The 15,665-nt window shown below is 44.3% G+C and overlaps 1 protein-coding gene across 1 annotated transcript in view; it reads left to right on the plus strand.

The window, feature by feature from the left end:
- LOC142938652 (transmembrane protein 163a-like) overlaps positions 1-15,665 on the plus strand; it is an 89,443-nt gene that overhangs the window by 58,041 nt on the left and 15,737 nt on the right. Inside the window, exons 3-4 of the mRNA XM_076081966.1 lie at positions 5,236-5,279; positions 15,135-15,226. Coding sequence (XP_075938081.1) covers positions 5,236-5,279; positions 15,135-15,226 — 136 coding nt within the window. The remainder of the gene's footprint in view (positions 1-5,235; positions 5,280-15,134; positions 15,227-15,665) is intronic.

The raw sequence follows: 15,665 nt of genomic DNA on the forward strand, positions 1-15,665 counted from the left end.
ATACATATTCACATCGTCTCCAGCAGAGGACAGAAAACTTGAAGAACTCTTAACACAGATATTAAAAATGCTCCCACAACAGTTCAAAGTCTGACCTGGAATTAATGTCCGATCAGATGCTGCCTCATCCAACTTCTGCTCATCATCAGTGCCAAGTGAAGACTGAGGAGAGAGACGGAGAGGGAGAGGGCACGGGTGTTAAGTGTTGGCGCTAGCCCCGGTTCTTACATAACTCACTAACAATTAGGGTTCTACCGCTGCCAAGTCTCGAGCACTGCTATGGATATGCAGGTATTGGCAGGACATCTGAGTGGACTATGGGGAGCATAGAAAAGAATGGAGTAGAATAACAATTCCTCGAAATACCCCCAAAAGACACGCTGGCCTCATGTTTGACTGCCATAAAGTGGCATAATCGACTTATAAGGGTTAGGATTAGTGTTTCCTTTTGATAGATAAACATAATACAGACACACACAGCACACTGTTGTTTCCTTTTTCATTTCTTGATCCTCCAGGCACTCTCCTCCAGCCCCTCCTTAATCATCACACCCGCTTCTTTCCTCTCCTCTTCCTCCTCTTTGAATTCCCCCCTTCTTTAGTGCTTCTTCCGTCCTCCCTCTTCTCTTTCCTCCTTCTACTGCTCCATCTTCACCTCCTCCTCTCCCTTCCTCTCCTGTTTCCCCAGCCTTGTTAGCAGTGGTCACGCACGCTTGCCTCCCTGATTAACTAACAACCCGAAGGATGTTGTGCCGAGTATAGTGTCTGCTCTCCACGAGAGAGAGGCATCGATTTGCTGGCAGGCGGCAACCACACAGACGGCTGGCACATCAAAATGAGCTTTGAGAGCAGAAACTGGAAAAATGAATGGCTTCCGGCAGAAGAAAAACCCATTTTCTAATTAGTAGCCAATGTGTTTTTTGGCCCAATGACCACATGTACAACGACATCACTGATAAGTAACTAGTTTAAATGAGGGCAGACAGTAGGAATAGGCTCAAGGTGATGAAGCTGGTGATGATGCTGAGGGGTCTTAAATGTTTCCCTAATGAGTTTCTAGACAGATGACACAGACACAGAGAGAGGACATCTGTTCTTTTGGGAACTGAATACACATTGAGCAAAGCCGTGTGTGTGTGTGTGTGTGTGTATATGTGTGTGTGTGTGTGTGCCTCTTCACTGAAAGTGTCGATTAACATTCCAGCTGACTCACTGCATCGATTTTGAAGACAGAGGGTCAGATAAACGATTTATTGCACGATGAGAAATTCAGAGAAAACAGTAAATATTTTTTTTTTTTTTTTGGGGGGGGGGGGGGGCATTCTACAGGAAATTATTTGTCGCTTTATCAGACGAGCCCTAATTGCAGCCAATAACTGTGTAGCAGTTTGCTGGAAAAAGTAAGGAGCCCCCATAATGCATCTTTGTGGCTTAAAAATATTAATCACACTCACCTTTAGAAAACATTATGTTTTTTTAACAAAAAATACTTTTTGATAAGTCCTGGAGTTGGTGTGGCTCGGGATTCTTTCTGAATATGCAACAGTTTACAGTAAGAGTTATTCAACTGTGGAACACATCACTATATCTGATAACTACAACACATTTGCTTGTAATGGTGAGCCCGCGTGATAATAGGATCCACTAATTACACAGTGTTATTAGAAAAGGTTACACATGGCCTTGGAGTTGCAACATGATGACATGGTTTTTCCCTGCTACTGAGCACGCTGTAGTCACAAGTTTAGAGCACACGGACATATTGTAAGCCATAGCGAGGGTGGAATTTCTCTCTGTAAAGGGAATAAATGTTCTGCTAACTCAGCATTAGAAGCCATATGAGCCCTACACTCATGTTGTCTCGTTATAATGTGGAGCTGTATGATGGCAGTTCATGGGTCAGTGCCTTTCAGGCAGCGGGGTTCAGCTCTCAACTCAGAGGCTCTCTTGGAATGTAGAAGGTCACACACACGCACACACACACAGAAGCTTTTAGATCAAGGAGACAATTATAATCAAGGGCACGAACCCACCCTGTCACTGGATGTATGAGTGCAGACAGGTTTGAAGAAAGAAGGGAGAAAAAGAGACACTTTGGTTCACTTTTCTACCACAAATTATGCCTTTGAATTTAGGAAAGAACTAGCCGGACTCCTTTAACAACTAACACGTCCCCGAGCAAAGCACTAAGCGTTAAAAACTAACCTCCAGGGTGGGATTATGTTTGTCAAAGGCAGTTCTTTAGGCAAGAGGGGGGGCAACTAGTTGGTAACTAAGAGCCAGAAAATAGTCCTTACAGCTTAACGTCAGCATCCACAAACTCTCTTGCAACTGCGCACACACACTCACGCTATCTGCTTGTATGTGTGGGTGTGTGTTGACCCTCTGAATGGGTCAATATATGTCATCCGCCTAGGAGGAGGATCAGTTTGCCCTATTGGCTCCCGGAGCAGCACATGAAGAACCAGAGTCTTTTTATTTTTTTATATGTCAGACCTGGTGACCCACAATATTCAAGAGTCAAGCACTGACGTCTACCATTTGTCACTGAGATTCCAGCATTACATGCACACTAGGAGACGTATCATGAAACTCATATTTGGTTTTAGGATATCTTTTAAAATGTGCTCCTCAAATCATTATTCGTCCTAAATGTCGCACTGAAGAACTTATTGTCTGGCCCTGTGACGTCCATCGGCATATGAGACATATCTCAAATCGTATCGGAGCCATTTTGAAAAGAGGATAACTTTAACTGATGAACTGATCTCAAGCTGACAGTTCACCTCTGTGCCTGTAGTCTTATAAATATTATTCATTCTTCATGAATAAAACATGGATTTAGAGCTTGGAACGGATAATTGGCTCTTTTGTTACAATTATTATCGTACTATAATTATTATTATCTATAATTATTATCTATCGACAGAAAAATAATCGCCAACTTTTTTCATAATCTATTAATTGTATTGTAAAAAAAGTGCTGTTTTTCAGCCGCTCAGTTACAAAGATTTCTATCTTTTCTGTTTTATATCATGTCAAACTGAATATCTTTGGGTTTGGACATTTCTCTCTGATTTCTGACTTTGTATATATCTAACAATTAAGCGATTGATCGAGAAAATAATGGGCAGATTAATCGATAATGAAAATAACCGTTAGTTGCAGACGTACACAGCACTGACATCTGTCGCAAGTTATAATACTTCTTCATGGAGATAAGCTAATGAAATAAAAGGAACTAATGTAAAACTACCAACAAGTGGAGATTCTTTACAGTTTCACGGTGCATTCATGGCATTGATAGACGTTTTGAATATGCCATTTATTAGCCGATGATTTCAGCTCTCAGACTCATTTTATTGATCAGTCCGACCAGCTAAGAAGCAACTTTATTTGATGCCGCTCAAAGTGACAAAAGGTCAGTGAAGAGGGGAGTCTCTAACCTTCCGGTTACCCTGTATTTGGTTCTTGAACTCATCGTAGAAGCACTCACTCTCTCAGTTTGGCTCCGTCTTTGGACTCTTTGGGTTCAGAAGGCCTGGTGGAGCTCCGGAAGAGTCAGCTCACCCGGTGTGAGAGAGAGTTTGTACATGTGAATGAAAGAGAAAGAGAGAGGGAGACTCTGGGTGACAGTCTCCAAGACAGAACGAGACAGAGGGATAGCATATGTGAGCGTGTGTGGGGCAGTCATGTGTTACGCACCCAGCCTGAGTAGTACCATCTGCCTCGTATCAGGGGTCGATCTGGGACTGCCCTCTCCATTTTCTTCTCTCCCTTTTAATGTAACTCTTTCTGTCACATTAGTGGTATACTGTAAGCATCAAACAAAAGGAAAAGTAGCTTTTGTTCAGATATTTATTAGCGGCTGGCAAAAATTCAATGTCACTCGCTTTTTGCGAGGCAGGACAGCTCCAGCGAGAATGAATAAAAGACAAAGGCCAGCAGTCAAAAATACTCTGAGATAGGGAGGAAGGGAAAGGAAGGACAGGATGAGATATGTGTCAAAGGAAATCAGAATCTGAGTCTTCCTGGAAACACAGGAGGGTGTAGGGGGGAGAAAGAGAGAGAGTAACACAAGGACAGGCAGAAGGGCAAAAAAAAAGAAAAGAGGCACAGGTGTGGTAGACAAGAACTGCAATGAATGTACAATACCCTCTTTCCCGTTCAGGAAACAGTTGTGCATCTAGCCGGTTTTAAATGGAGCCTCCAAAAGGTTCAAATGTGGAAGGTGTATTTGCTCTATACAGTTATTTAAAGTATTTCAGCTCATTGTTTTGGTTTTACACACCTTGCTTTCAACGAAAAACACCTCTAATAAACTCACTTGTAGCACGGAACAAGATTAGCAACATAGTGGAGCATTTACCTGCGAAAAAAAGGGAGTTGGTAGGGACCAAACTAGAGCTAAACAGCAAATGAATATTGGACTTATATTTGTCAGCTGGCCAAAAACAAGGCTCCAAATGGATACTAATGTTTCTCCGTACCTGTTGGATGGGTAAATAAGTAACTGTTTGCTAACACGTTTATCAGCGTGAGATGGTCATATGTCAATAATACGTTTATGGGGGGGGGGGGGGGGTTTGTGCCCCCAAGTGGCCAAAATAAATGCATGCTGATTTAAATGGTTGTAAGTCTCATGTAAGAAAAGCAATCTTGTGTGGTATACATTAAAAATTTATTTTGTTTTTTGAACATTGATGAATGAAGAGGAAGGGTTTTTCATTGCAAAATATCGTACCAATCGTCTTTTATGGACTACTTACTGTATATAAAATACCTTGAGAGTACTACTTTCTAGGTATATAGGGGTACATGAGGTGAACTGCCAGTATGAATTATCCACCAACAAAAAGAAACGATCGCATGTTAGACAGATGTTACACCTCAAAATATCTATGCCTTGTTTAGTATACACAATGGTAATGTGTTCTCTTGATATCATTATGATGTATTTTTTATATATTGTCATCCATCCTAATGGAGCAATACAGGAACCGACACTTATTATCCTGTAATGTTTCGTCATGTAATTGTTTTACGTTTCGCATTATTTTCTGCGCATGAGACGCATCATGTTTATTATACATGTTATGCATTTTATGCGCAGTTAAACATGATTATGCATCATTTATGCTACCTTAATATAGTATATTGTATTAGTAGCAAACTGAGTACTGAAATAGAAACTAATCAATTGGTACTAACTACTCTCTCTCTCTCCCTCCACAGCTGTATCATTCATGAGACACAGCTCGTCATCCTTTGGATTTGGCGTAAGTTCCACCTCCCTTCTCTCCCTCCATTTGCATTGGTCAATTAGTCATAACTTTGGTTGCTGTGATTTATTAATGAATCCCGTTTCCAACGTGTTATTGGTCCCTTTGTTTCCAAGGTAACAGGGCCTTTTGTGACTGCTAAACATGTCTGCTGGCTTTCCCCAAAATATAGCTTCATGAGTATAATTACTTAAAGAAAAAAAAAAGTGAAGTGAAAATGAAATCCTACACACCCGAGGCCAGTGAGGAAAAATGTGATTAGCATGATGTGATTAGAATACTATTAACCATAATCTGTAGCGCTAGCTATCTTTTTATTAAAGATTAGATTTTAATTAGCAAGGGCTTGGCTATCTATGACCGTTTTAATAAAGTAGCAAGAAGACAAGTTGATATACCCAACGCAAAGGGGCTAGAGTACAGCAGCTTTAGCTGCTATGATGTTGAAGGTTTAGCCTTTACAGGTACATTGTGTAACTAAAAAATGTAATGATAATGCTCATCATATTTCATGAGCTTAAGGCCGGATAAGACTTTCCTTAGCGTCCTTTGAAAGAGGATAACTGACTAATGCAGCACAAAGTCACTTTGACAATGTTTATCGCCTTGATTTCCCTGTGGCAATAAAACATCGACAGTCTTTCGGTCATGCAGTACATTTTAAAGCAGTTGCTGTATGTTCTACACCATATCAAAGCATTCATTAGATCTTTAGAACCACCGACACGTCTTAATTGATACACAGACTTAAGTTCCCTTAAAAAATCAAGTGCCTCTTTATTCTATTTTGTTCAAGTTAACATATTATCCAAAATTTGTCACATTTTATGTGGATGTCCAATCAGTGTTGATGGTAAATGTAGTCAGTTGAAGCAATCAATTCCTTGATGCCTTCTATATTGACTGAGGAAGCTGATTTCCCCTGCTTGTAGAGCTGTGCTGGCATTGCCTTCATGTACCATGATGCATTAGGGCTGCACAATTAATCTAATTTTAATCGCGATCACGATTTTGGCTGCCACGATTAAATGAGCATGATCGTCAGCGATATTGACGTTTAAAATGCTTGCTCTGCTACATATCAAATCAAGCGCTTCCTCAACTAACAGTCAGCCGACCACCAGGCGGAGAACGAGATGGGAGGTGTCATGCGCGCACCCTGCAGACTCCGCTATTAGTAGAAGAGTAGAGAGACAGACAACAGAACGGAGAGCAGACGGTCACGGGTGTCGTGTGAAAGCTAAATCAAATGTCAGGAGCAGAAATCGAGGAGCTAGCCCCTCGAAAAGGATCATCGTCCGTTGTCTGGAAGTTTTTTGGATTTAGGCCAAGTGATGTTAACCAAGAACAAATCATATGCACAGAGTGCGTTAGAGTTGTCTGCGCCGCATAGCAATACAACTAACTTGTTCAGCCACCTGAAAAATCACCACAAACCACAGTACGACGAATGCATTAAGGCCAAAGCTAACGTTACCTCACTGAATCTCCGTCCATGTCCAACGTCAACCCACAAAACCATAACAGCTACTCTGCATAGCGCAACCATCCATCCACCTCCCAAAGACATGCTGAAATAACGGATGCAATCGCATTTCATTTGGCCAAAGACGTGTCCAATAAATACTGTGAGCAACACACATATTTATTTTTAGTTAGCCCTTTATTTTGGGTAGAAATGTTATTTATATTTTGCTTCAGGTGAATAAGAACCGTATAAGTTTTATTTTGATGTAAAGACGTGTACATTAGCTGGAATGTAGCACAACATGGAAGTGAAAGCAGTGCTCTGTTGATTTAATTTTGGGTAAAAAGTGTTGATACTATTTTATTTATATTTTTCTTCTACGAGATGCAAATACTTGTACATTAGCCAGAATGTAGCACAACAATGGAAGTGGAAGCAGTGTTCTTGTTCATTTAAACGTGAAAGTGCAATAAAAAGATGTGTCCCTAAAATTAATGAATAATCGTGATAAATAATCGTGATCGCAATATTGATCAAAAATAATCGCGATTATGATTTTGGCCATAATCGTGCAGCCCTATGATGCATTGCACGCGATGTTCTGATGCCCAGCGTCCTCACTGGCTATATCCTGATTGCACTGCATTTCTTTGGCTGTGTAAGCTATTATGTTGAGTATGTTAAGAAGCAGGGTTCCTGTATATGTGTTGTGTGCTTTTATTGTGAAGGAGGAGACTGAAGGAGAGAGAGAGGAAAGAGGTTCTGAAGAGGTGGGTGACAAGAAATAAAGTGGCGGCCATTCTGAGTGCCGAATACGGAGCCCCGTGTTTGTGATGTAATTATTATCCTAAAGTATAGGCGCAACGTAAAACCTCGGCTACATTGGTGGCAGCGGTGGGATTGCTTCCCTACTGAAAAGACCCATCGTCAGATAAGTGAAGAAGACAGCTCACCGAAGTTTGAGCTAGTTAGCTAACGTTAGCTAACTGCTAACACCCGCTTAGCTTAACTTGTACAGTGTTCAGCTAGCACGAGTCGGAGATTCCGATCCGGTTCTGAGAGCTAAATGTCACGAGCAGGGGGCTACTGATTTGGAGGAGGCCCTGGTCATCGCTGGCCGATGTGAGATGGCCAGAGAGACTCTAAAGATGGACTATGTCAACACCCATGTAAGCCAGCCTCTTACAGGAAGCGGTACAGCAACAATGGTACAGTCCATATCTGATGGAGGGGGTTTGTACAGAACGATGGACAGAATTACTGAAGAAATGAGAGAAATGAGGATTGAAATGAGGAGAATGGCAGAGGAAAACAATCGACTGAGATCCAGTGGATGGAAGGACGACTGGAGAACCTCTCCCTCAGTGCGTGGAGGTCGGTGTCAGTGTGTGTGTGGGGAGCAGGGCTGCCAGTCACGTCGCCTGCGGGGTGAACAGAGAGGACGTTCCCCTGACCATGCCTGGCGGGAACGTGGAGCAGAAAGAGGTCCCGGGGAAAAACAGGATTACCGGGCGCCTTACGATAACAGAGCCGGCTCTCCAACTTGGAGGGGCCCTAGATCTACCAGGGGCCCCTTTAATGAGGAAACAGAGGAAGAGAGGAGTGCGTTTTCTCTCTCCCAAGAGAGAGGACCCAGCCGAACAGTCGGGAAACGGAATGTAGCTGATGTTGGGGTCCAAACACCAGCTACCACACCTATGGGCTCAGCCAGTAATGCATCGATACAAGACGCGACAAAGAGACAGAGTACCTCATATGTGAGGGGGAGCATTGAAGGGACTGAAATCAACATATTGGTGGACTCAGGGGCTACAGAGTCGTTAATCAGTGCTGATTTTCGCATGTCAGTTCCAGCGCTGCGCGAGCGGCCCATAAATGCTGACTTTATTGCTGCTCGTGCTGTGAATGGCCAGATGCTTGACACATTGGGCACCATAACTACCACACTACATCTGGGTAATGAATCCTGGCAGCATGTTTTCTACGTACTTCGAGGGTCTACACAAGCAGCACTGCTGGGCCTGGACTTTCTGGTCCCTAATCATGCCCTCTTGGATTTTTCCCGTGGCAGACTGCAGTTATGGGACACTGACATTCCCCTTTTGAGTGGCAAAGACTTGATTCCGGAGTGTTGTAATGTCTCAATCGCTACTGCTATGACATTGCCACCCCTCAGCGAGATGCTGGTGCCAGTGTGTGTGTCCCCGGCTGGGGCCATGGACCAGCTGCCTGACTTTGTGGGCTACTTAGCGACTAACCTCCGGAGTAAAAGTGAGTGTGTCGTTGCGCACACAGTGACTTCGGTGAAAGATGGGGTTACTACTGCCCGTGTATTGAATCCTACAGATCGAGACATGGTACTGAGAAAAGGCATGCATCTAGGGGAGTTTTTCTCTGTGAATGAGTCTGATCTTGTGACACTCCCTCAGATCCCAGTGGAGACAGTTTCGGCCAATTCATCCACTGAAATGCCTTTTGGGTCACTGGAGGAGTCTCCGGCTAGTCAGCAGCAGAAGGCACAATTGGTTGCGTTGCTGGCAGAACACCAGGAGATATTCAGCACATCCAGAGGAGTGACTGGAAAATGCACGCTTATTCAACATCACATCAAAACTGGCAATCACTCTCCCCTGCGACAGCGCGCCTACCGGTCTTCACCAGAAAAGAGAGGAGAAATAGACAGGCAGGTGGCAGCCCTGTTGGCTGACGGGGTAATTGAAGAGAGCTGCAGCCCCTGGGCCTCACCTGTTGTCCTCGTAAAAAAAAAGAATGGTGAGTGGAGATTCTGCATTGACTACCGTCGCTTGAACAGTGTAACGGTGAAAGACTGTCATCCCCTTCCCAGGGTGGATGATACATTGGATGCCTTAGCAGGCTCCCTGTGGTTTAGCACATTAGATTTCTCTAATGGCTACTGGCAGGTTGAGGTTGCTGATGAAGACAGAGAGAAAACTGCCTTCACGACGGGCAGGGGCCTCTACCAGTGGCGGTCGATGCCTATGGGCCTCACCAACTCACCTGCAACGTTTCAGCGGATGATGGAGCTGGTGCTGAGAGGGCTGCCATGGCAGGTGTGTATGGTGTATCTCGATGATGTTCTGATATACAGCCCCACCTTTGAGAGCCATCAAGAGGAGTCTGCGTGAAGATTTCTCCAGGATCCAGACGGCAGGTCTCAAACTAAACCCTAAAAAGTGCCACCTAGCTCAAGATCATGTGGTGTTCCTGGGGCATGTTGTTTCTCGCCACGGCCTACAGCCAGACCCTCGAAACACCGACAAGGTCAGAACTTGGCCTACACCACGGAATCCAACTGAAGTGAGAGCGTTTGTGGGTTTATGCTCTTACTATAGACGTTTTGTGAAGGACTTTGCCAAGCGTGCAGCACCTCTGCACCACCTGACGTGTAAAGGCACACCATTCCAATGGACCACTGAATGTAATGAGGCCTTTGAGTATCTTAAAGGGGTGCTCTCAGAGGCCCCGATTGTCACTATGCCTGACTTCAACGTCCCCTTTAAAGTGTACACAGATGCCTCCATGGAAGCAGTGGGGGCCGTGTTGGCTCAAGACAGGGAAGGACTAGAGAGAGTGGTGGTGTATGCTAGTCAGTCGCTCACTCCCACCGAAAGGCGCTGGTCCACGTTTGACAGAGAACTGTGGGCTATAGTGTGGGCTGTACGCCAATTCAGACATTACATCGGAGCGGCTGCCTTCACCATTATAACCGATCATAAGCCTCTGTTGGGCCTCCGCACCATGTCTATTGACAAAGATCCCACTGGAAGAAGAGCACGGTGGATATTGGAGCTGGATCCTTTCAACTGGGTCATTCAACACAAGGATGGAAAACAGCATACTAACGCTGATGCTCTCTCACGGCGGCCACAGGAGCCTGTGGCTGGTACGGTGTATGACGCCTCACGAGAAGTTGCCACACAGGTGATTGCAGTAGGCTCAGACAGGGAGTCAGGTGGTCCCCAAGCCGACAGCCTGTTGACACCGCCATCTGCGGCGAACCTCCCGACCTCTGACCTCGTCACAGGGGGGCAGCCGTTGGAACCGGACAGTGAGATAAGTGACCTGTCGTTCATACATGCACTTTCACATGATGGGACTGGACTGAAAGAATTGCAACAAGCCGACACAGATATTGCTACGGTGTTGGATTGGAGGGATTCTCGACCGGATTCTCGACGGGCAGATGAGAGGCAGCTCCAGGTGGCTGCGGAAGTTATGGACTGAATATCCTCGTCTTTCTGTGGTGAATGGCCTACTCTGCCGGAGAGTGATGTCCTCCCTCACTGGGGGTGCTCAGTATCAAGTGGTCGTGCCTTCATCGCTTGTCCCTGATGTGCTGCATCATCTTCATGGAGGCCCGGTGTCGGCGCACTTTTCAGCGGAACGAGTGTGGGAACGAGCAAGGCAAACCTGTTACTGGCCCTCTATGTTCAAAGACATTCGACAGTGGTGCGAGCAGTGCCTCCCATGACAGACCCGCAGAGCCCCTGTGCCTAAGCACCGGGCACCAATGGGTGGGTCCCAAGCAACTCGACCATTCCAGAGAGTGGCAATGGACATTCTTGAATTACCAGTGACTTCTCAGGGCAACAGATATGTGTTAGTAGTAGAAGACTACTTTTCCAAGTTTGTAAATCTGTATGCTCTTCCTAATCAAACGGCTCAATCAGTAGCACAGTGTCTGTTTGAGGATTACGTGCTGGTACATGGCGTTCCAGAAGTGGTTCACAGTGACCAGGGCCGGCAGTTTGAAGCTGGGGTTGTTCAAAGACTGTGTCAACTTTTAGGGATTAAGAAAACACGCACCACGCCGTATAATCCCAAATCTGACGGCATGGTCGAAAGATTTAATCGGACTCTCATTGATCAACTGGCCAAATCACTGCTTGCCTGCGGAGGTGAATGGGATGAGTATCTGAAACAGGTTGCTTTTGCCTATAACACATCTGTTCATGCTTCCACTAACTACACTCCTTACTTCTTAACTCATGGACGGGAAGCTCGTGTCCCGGTGGATGTGTTGGTGCCATCGCAAATGGTGCGCTTTGACTTGCCTCTTTCTCATGCTGACTTTGTGACCTCTCTGGCGGGAAGGCTGGAGACAGCTTTTTGTGGTCAGTGTGGAGCTGATGCCCATGAAAAACAAAAGCTGTACTATGATGGAACGGCACGTCATCAGCCATATCGAGAAGGAGACCTCGTATGGCTGCATAATCCTACGGAGGACCGCATGAAACTTGCTCCACACTGGAAGGGGCCCTACAGGGTCCTGGCTGTGTTGGACTCTCAAGGGGAACCAGGACTCATCTATCGCATTGGCAGTCCTCTGGACCTCCACGGACCGGAGCAGGTTATTCATTATGACAGACTGAAACCTTACACTTTGCTACGGCCTGCTGGTTCTTCAAGTAGCCTCCCAGCTTCTCCTCACCATGCTCCTTCGCTGCAGGACGAGGGGTCACCAGAGGAGGACTGTGGGGGGGAGGAGCCACGTTTCACTGGTGGCACAGAGACTGTTTTGGTTACGGGCACCAGTGAACCACAACAGACTGTTACTCGTTCAAAGAGAGTTGTGAGACAACCAACATATTTAAAGGATTTTGTCACTTATCGTTGATTTTTGAGTGATAAATGCATGAATATGTCTGTCAACATGTTTCTTCATTGTAGCAGTACATGCTTTATATGGATGGTGTGTCCAAACGCTATGGGGTATCAGCTATGTCTGGTGTCTAGTGGGATTAGTGGGGCATATTTTTTTGGAGGCTGTGCAGTTGGGTGATGGAAGGATGTATAATGTTCTTTACTGCCAAATGTCGTGTTATAGAGACATGTTACAGGGTTTGGAACTGTGATTTTTTTTGCACTTAGATGGTTTAGTAACGGGGACGTTTCTTTATGGAGGAGGGGAGGTATGTAAGCTATTATGTTGAGTATGTTAAGAAGCAGGGTTCCTGTATATGTGTTGTGTGCTTTTATTGTGAAGGAGGAGACTGAAGGAGAGAGAGAGGAAAGAGGTTCTGAAGAGGTGGGTGACAAGAAATAAAGTGGCGGCCATTCTGAGTGCCGAATACGGAGCCCCGTGTTTGTGATGTTATTATTATCCTAAAGTATAGGCGCAACGTAAACCCTCGGCTACAGCTGTATACTCATCCATAACATCCTCTGCTCTCTTATTTTGGGATGCCATTTTCACTGTTGGAAACGTAATGCCAGCGAAAAGAACAAGGAAGTTCCTTTTTTTTTTTTGTTTATTTTATTTACACAGAGGAAACTTTAAACAGGTTTCGGAAATTCTGTTCTTAAACCGCATCTTGAGGACGCCCCATAGGCAGAGACTAGAAATCCAAGCTAGGATTGCAGGCTGTAGTTCTCCCTTGCCCCCAGCTACCACTGTGACATCAAATGATGGTACCCGCATGCAGGATGAACGAGAAAAATGCACTCAGCAGACTGCAAATCTCCGCCAGGTGTGTCTGCAACGACCACCGGTGTATTGTGTGATTGAATGAATACAACCCGCAATTGGCCAACCCCTGTCTAGATAACAATGGGCTGTAAGGCGTAGTAAAACACACTTCATTCAAACTCAAAAACAATCGCGATGTATGCAGGCTCGAAGTTGTCTATAGCAGTGATTCTCAACTGGTGGGTCGGACCCGTTTTCAGTGGGTCGCGGGCCTTTGACTGACAAAAAAAAAAAAAAAAAATGTTGCGATTTTATTTTGAAGGGCATTTTTTATGCAGCGGAATTATTCCAGCATTTACGGCGCTTGTTCAGCGGTGCAGAAAAAACACAGACCAATGCGTTGTGAATCACTTCACGTGATGCAGCTCAGCCAATCAAATATGGGTATTCTGACAAGTTTCCTGACTTGAGTGAGATGTACACACACCGTGGGTACTTCTCAAGTCTCTTAATTGCATCCCCGTTTCCCTCACTTGCGTCCTTTCCTTGCGTCTTAGTCCATCCAAGGGATGCATGGAGGAAACCATGCGAGGAGCGAGGAAACGACAATTAAGAGACTTGAGAAGTACCCCGTGCCACACGGGGGAGAGACGAGGATATAGAATGCAGAGCAGGACTGTTGTAGTGAGAGTTGTGAAAGTCAAATCATAGGACGATTACCAAAAGAGAAAAATGTCCAGAGAGACCAGTCATTAGACTCTGACTGGACAGACTCATAAAAGTGAATTAGTGAACTAATTTCTCTTTTTAGAAGATGAAAAAAATATTATATTGTGGCTTTTTCACTTCACCCTGAATGAACTGAATTTAAAGCTGTAGATCATTTCAGTGAAAATAATTTTTCTAAAATGAATTTCGTTGCGTAATTAATTTTTGAATCCAACCTTTATTATACTTGAAATGAGAAGAACATTTATTCATGTATTTCTATGTATTATTTATAATCCATCCAGTTAAATTTGAAAAATGAGAATAATATTTGTTAAAATATAATTGATGTGTACTTTCTTTATTTGATTTGGCAGTTGTTTACTACACAGAGACGTTACTACTACTAGACTTCTTGAATATAGATATACCCAAATTATATATATAATTTGGGTCGTGGGTCGTGGCTTGTCACTAAGGGGTGATGGTGGGTCCCGCAGCCAGACTAGTTGAGAACCACTGGTCTATAGGACGTCACACAATCTTGCCAAAAACTAAATTAAACCCACCAAGCTCTCTGCCCGCTAAGCAGTGGCTGCAGCGTCAAGGTACACCAGTGCTGTACTGGTAGTACCGTTAAATGTTAGCGGTTAGCCAAACATACCGTCCAAAACAATAAAGTGAGCCGCAGTTGAGAGGCGCAAAGCGGTGTTTGCATTGGTAGTTCCGCAAACTGTCATCCCCTCACTGTTGTATAATATACAGTGTTCTGCAGCAGAATATGAGATTGGCAGTAGGTAGAAATGGAGGTGCACATTCACGGACACACTCACGAACGCACGACCGATCGCATGATCCCCAGGCAGAAACAACAACAGATTTTGCAGCAGGAGAACTCAGCTCTCTGCTTCAATTGACTTACATCTTCACAGAGCTGCTGAAAATACATGTTTTTTTTTTTAAATGTATTTTTCATTCCAACACCACATAAGATTATGATCATATGCCACAACACATTTGATACCTCTGAGCGTGATGGTGCAGCGTATCAGCAGCACTGCTACAGTATCATGTACCACTACCATATTATTTTGGGAGCTAATATTTAAGCTGCTTTTTGCAACATGCTTTTTGTCATTAAAAATATGCAGCTATTGTAATAAGTCAGATGAAACTACTGCAATAACTTGCAACTTAAGACATTTTCCTATCTTCCTTTGTCTGTGGGTTTCTGTTTCTGCTGTAGTTTGATGCCACGTTGGACGTCCTGTCGTCTTTCATCGTCCTCTGGCGCTACAGCAATGCAGCAGCTGTGCACTCTGCACACAGAGAGTATCTGTGAGTACCAAACAGCGTGCTGAATTCAATGAATGTTCAACGAATATATGTGGTGTGATGCAATTTGTGTTTCTCTTCTCTACCTGCAGTAAGGCAAGAGAGCTGCTGAATTTATTTATGTATCTGGAGTATTCATCCATCTATCTGTCTTTGCATTTCATTTTCTTTTGTCTACGGACACCCACTGATCTTGATTTATATTTTGCAAAGATGCTAATTCAACAACTAAATCTAGGTTTGCAATTTTTTTCTGTCAGAGATGGTATTTATTTTCAGGATCTTGTGATATTTTAATGGTTGTTTTTTACTGGGAAAGACAAACAGCAAAGGGTGATTTGAAGATGAAGGTAGCATTAAGTTGATCTGAGTCCATCAAAGTGGCTCTCAGGTTACGCAGAGCCTTGTTCGTCTTACGACAGCACCTCTGCTCCGCTCAGAG

This window comes from Anarhichas minor, unplaced genomic scaffold (genome assembly GCF_050575085.1).
Source record: "Anarhichas minor isolate MPS153535 unplaced genomic scaffold, ASM5057508v1 ptg000087l, whole genome shotgun sequence".
Classification (NCBI taxonomy): domain Eukaryota; kingdom Metazoa; phylum Chordata; class Actinopteri; order Perciformes; family Anarhichadidae; genus Anarhichas; species Anarhichas minor.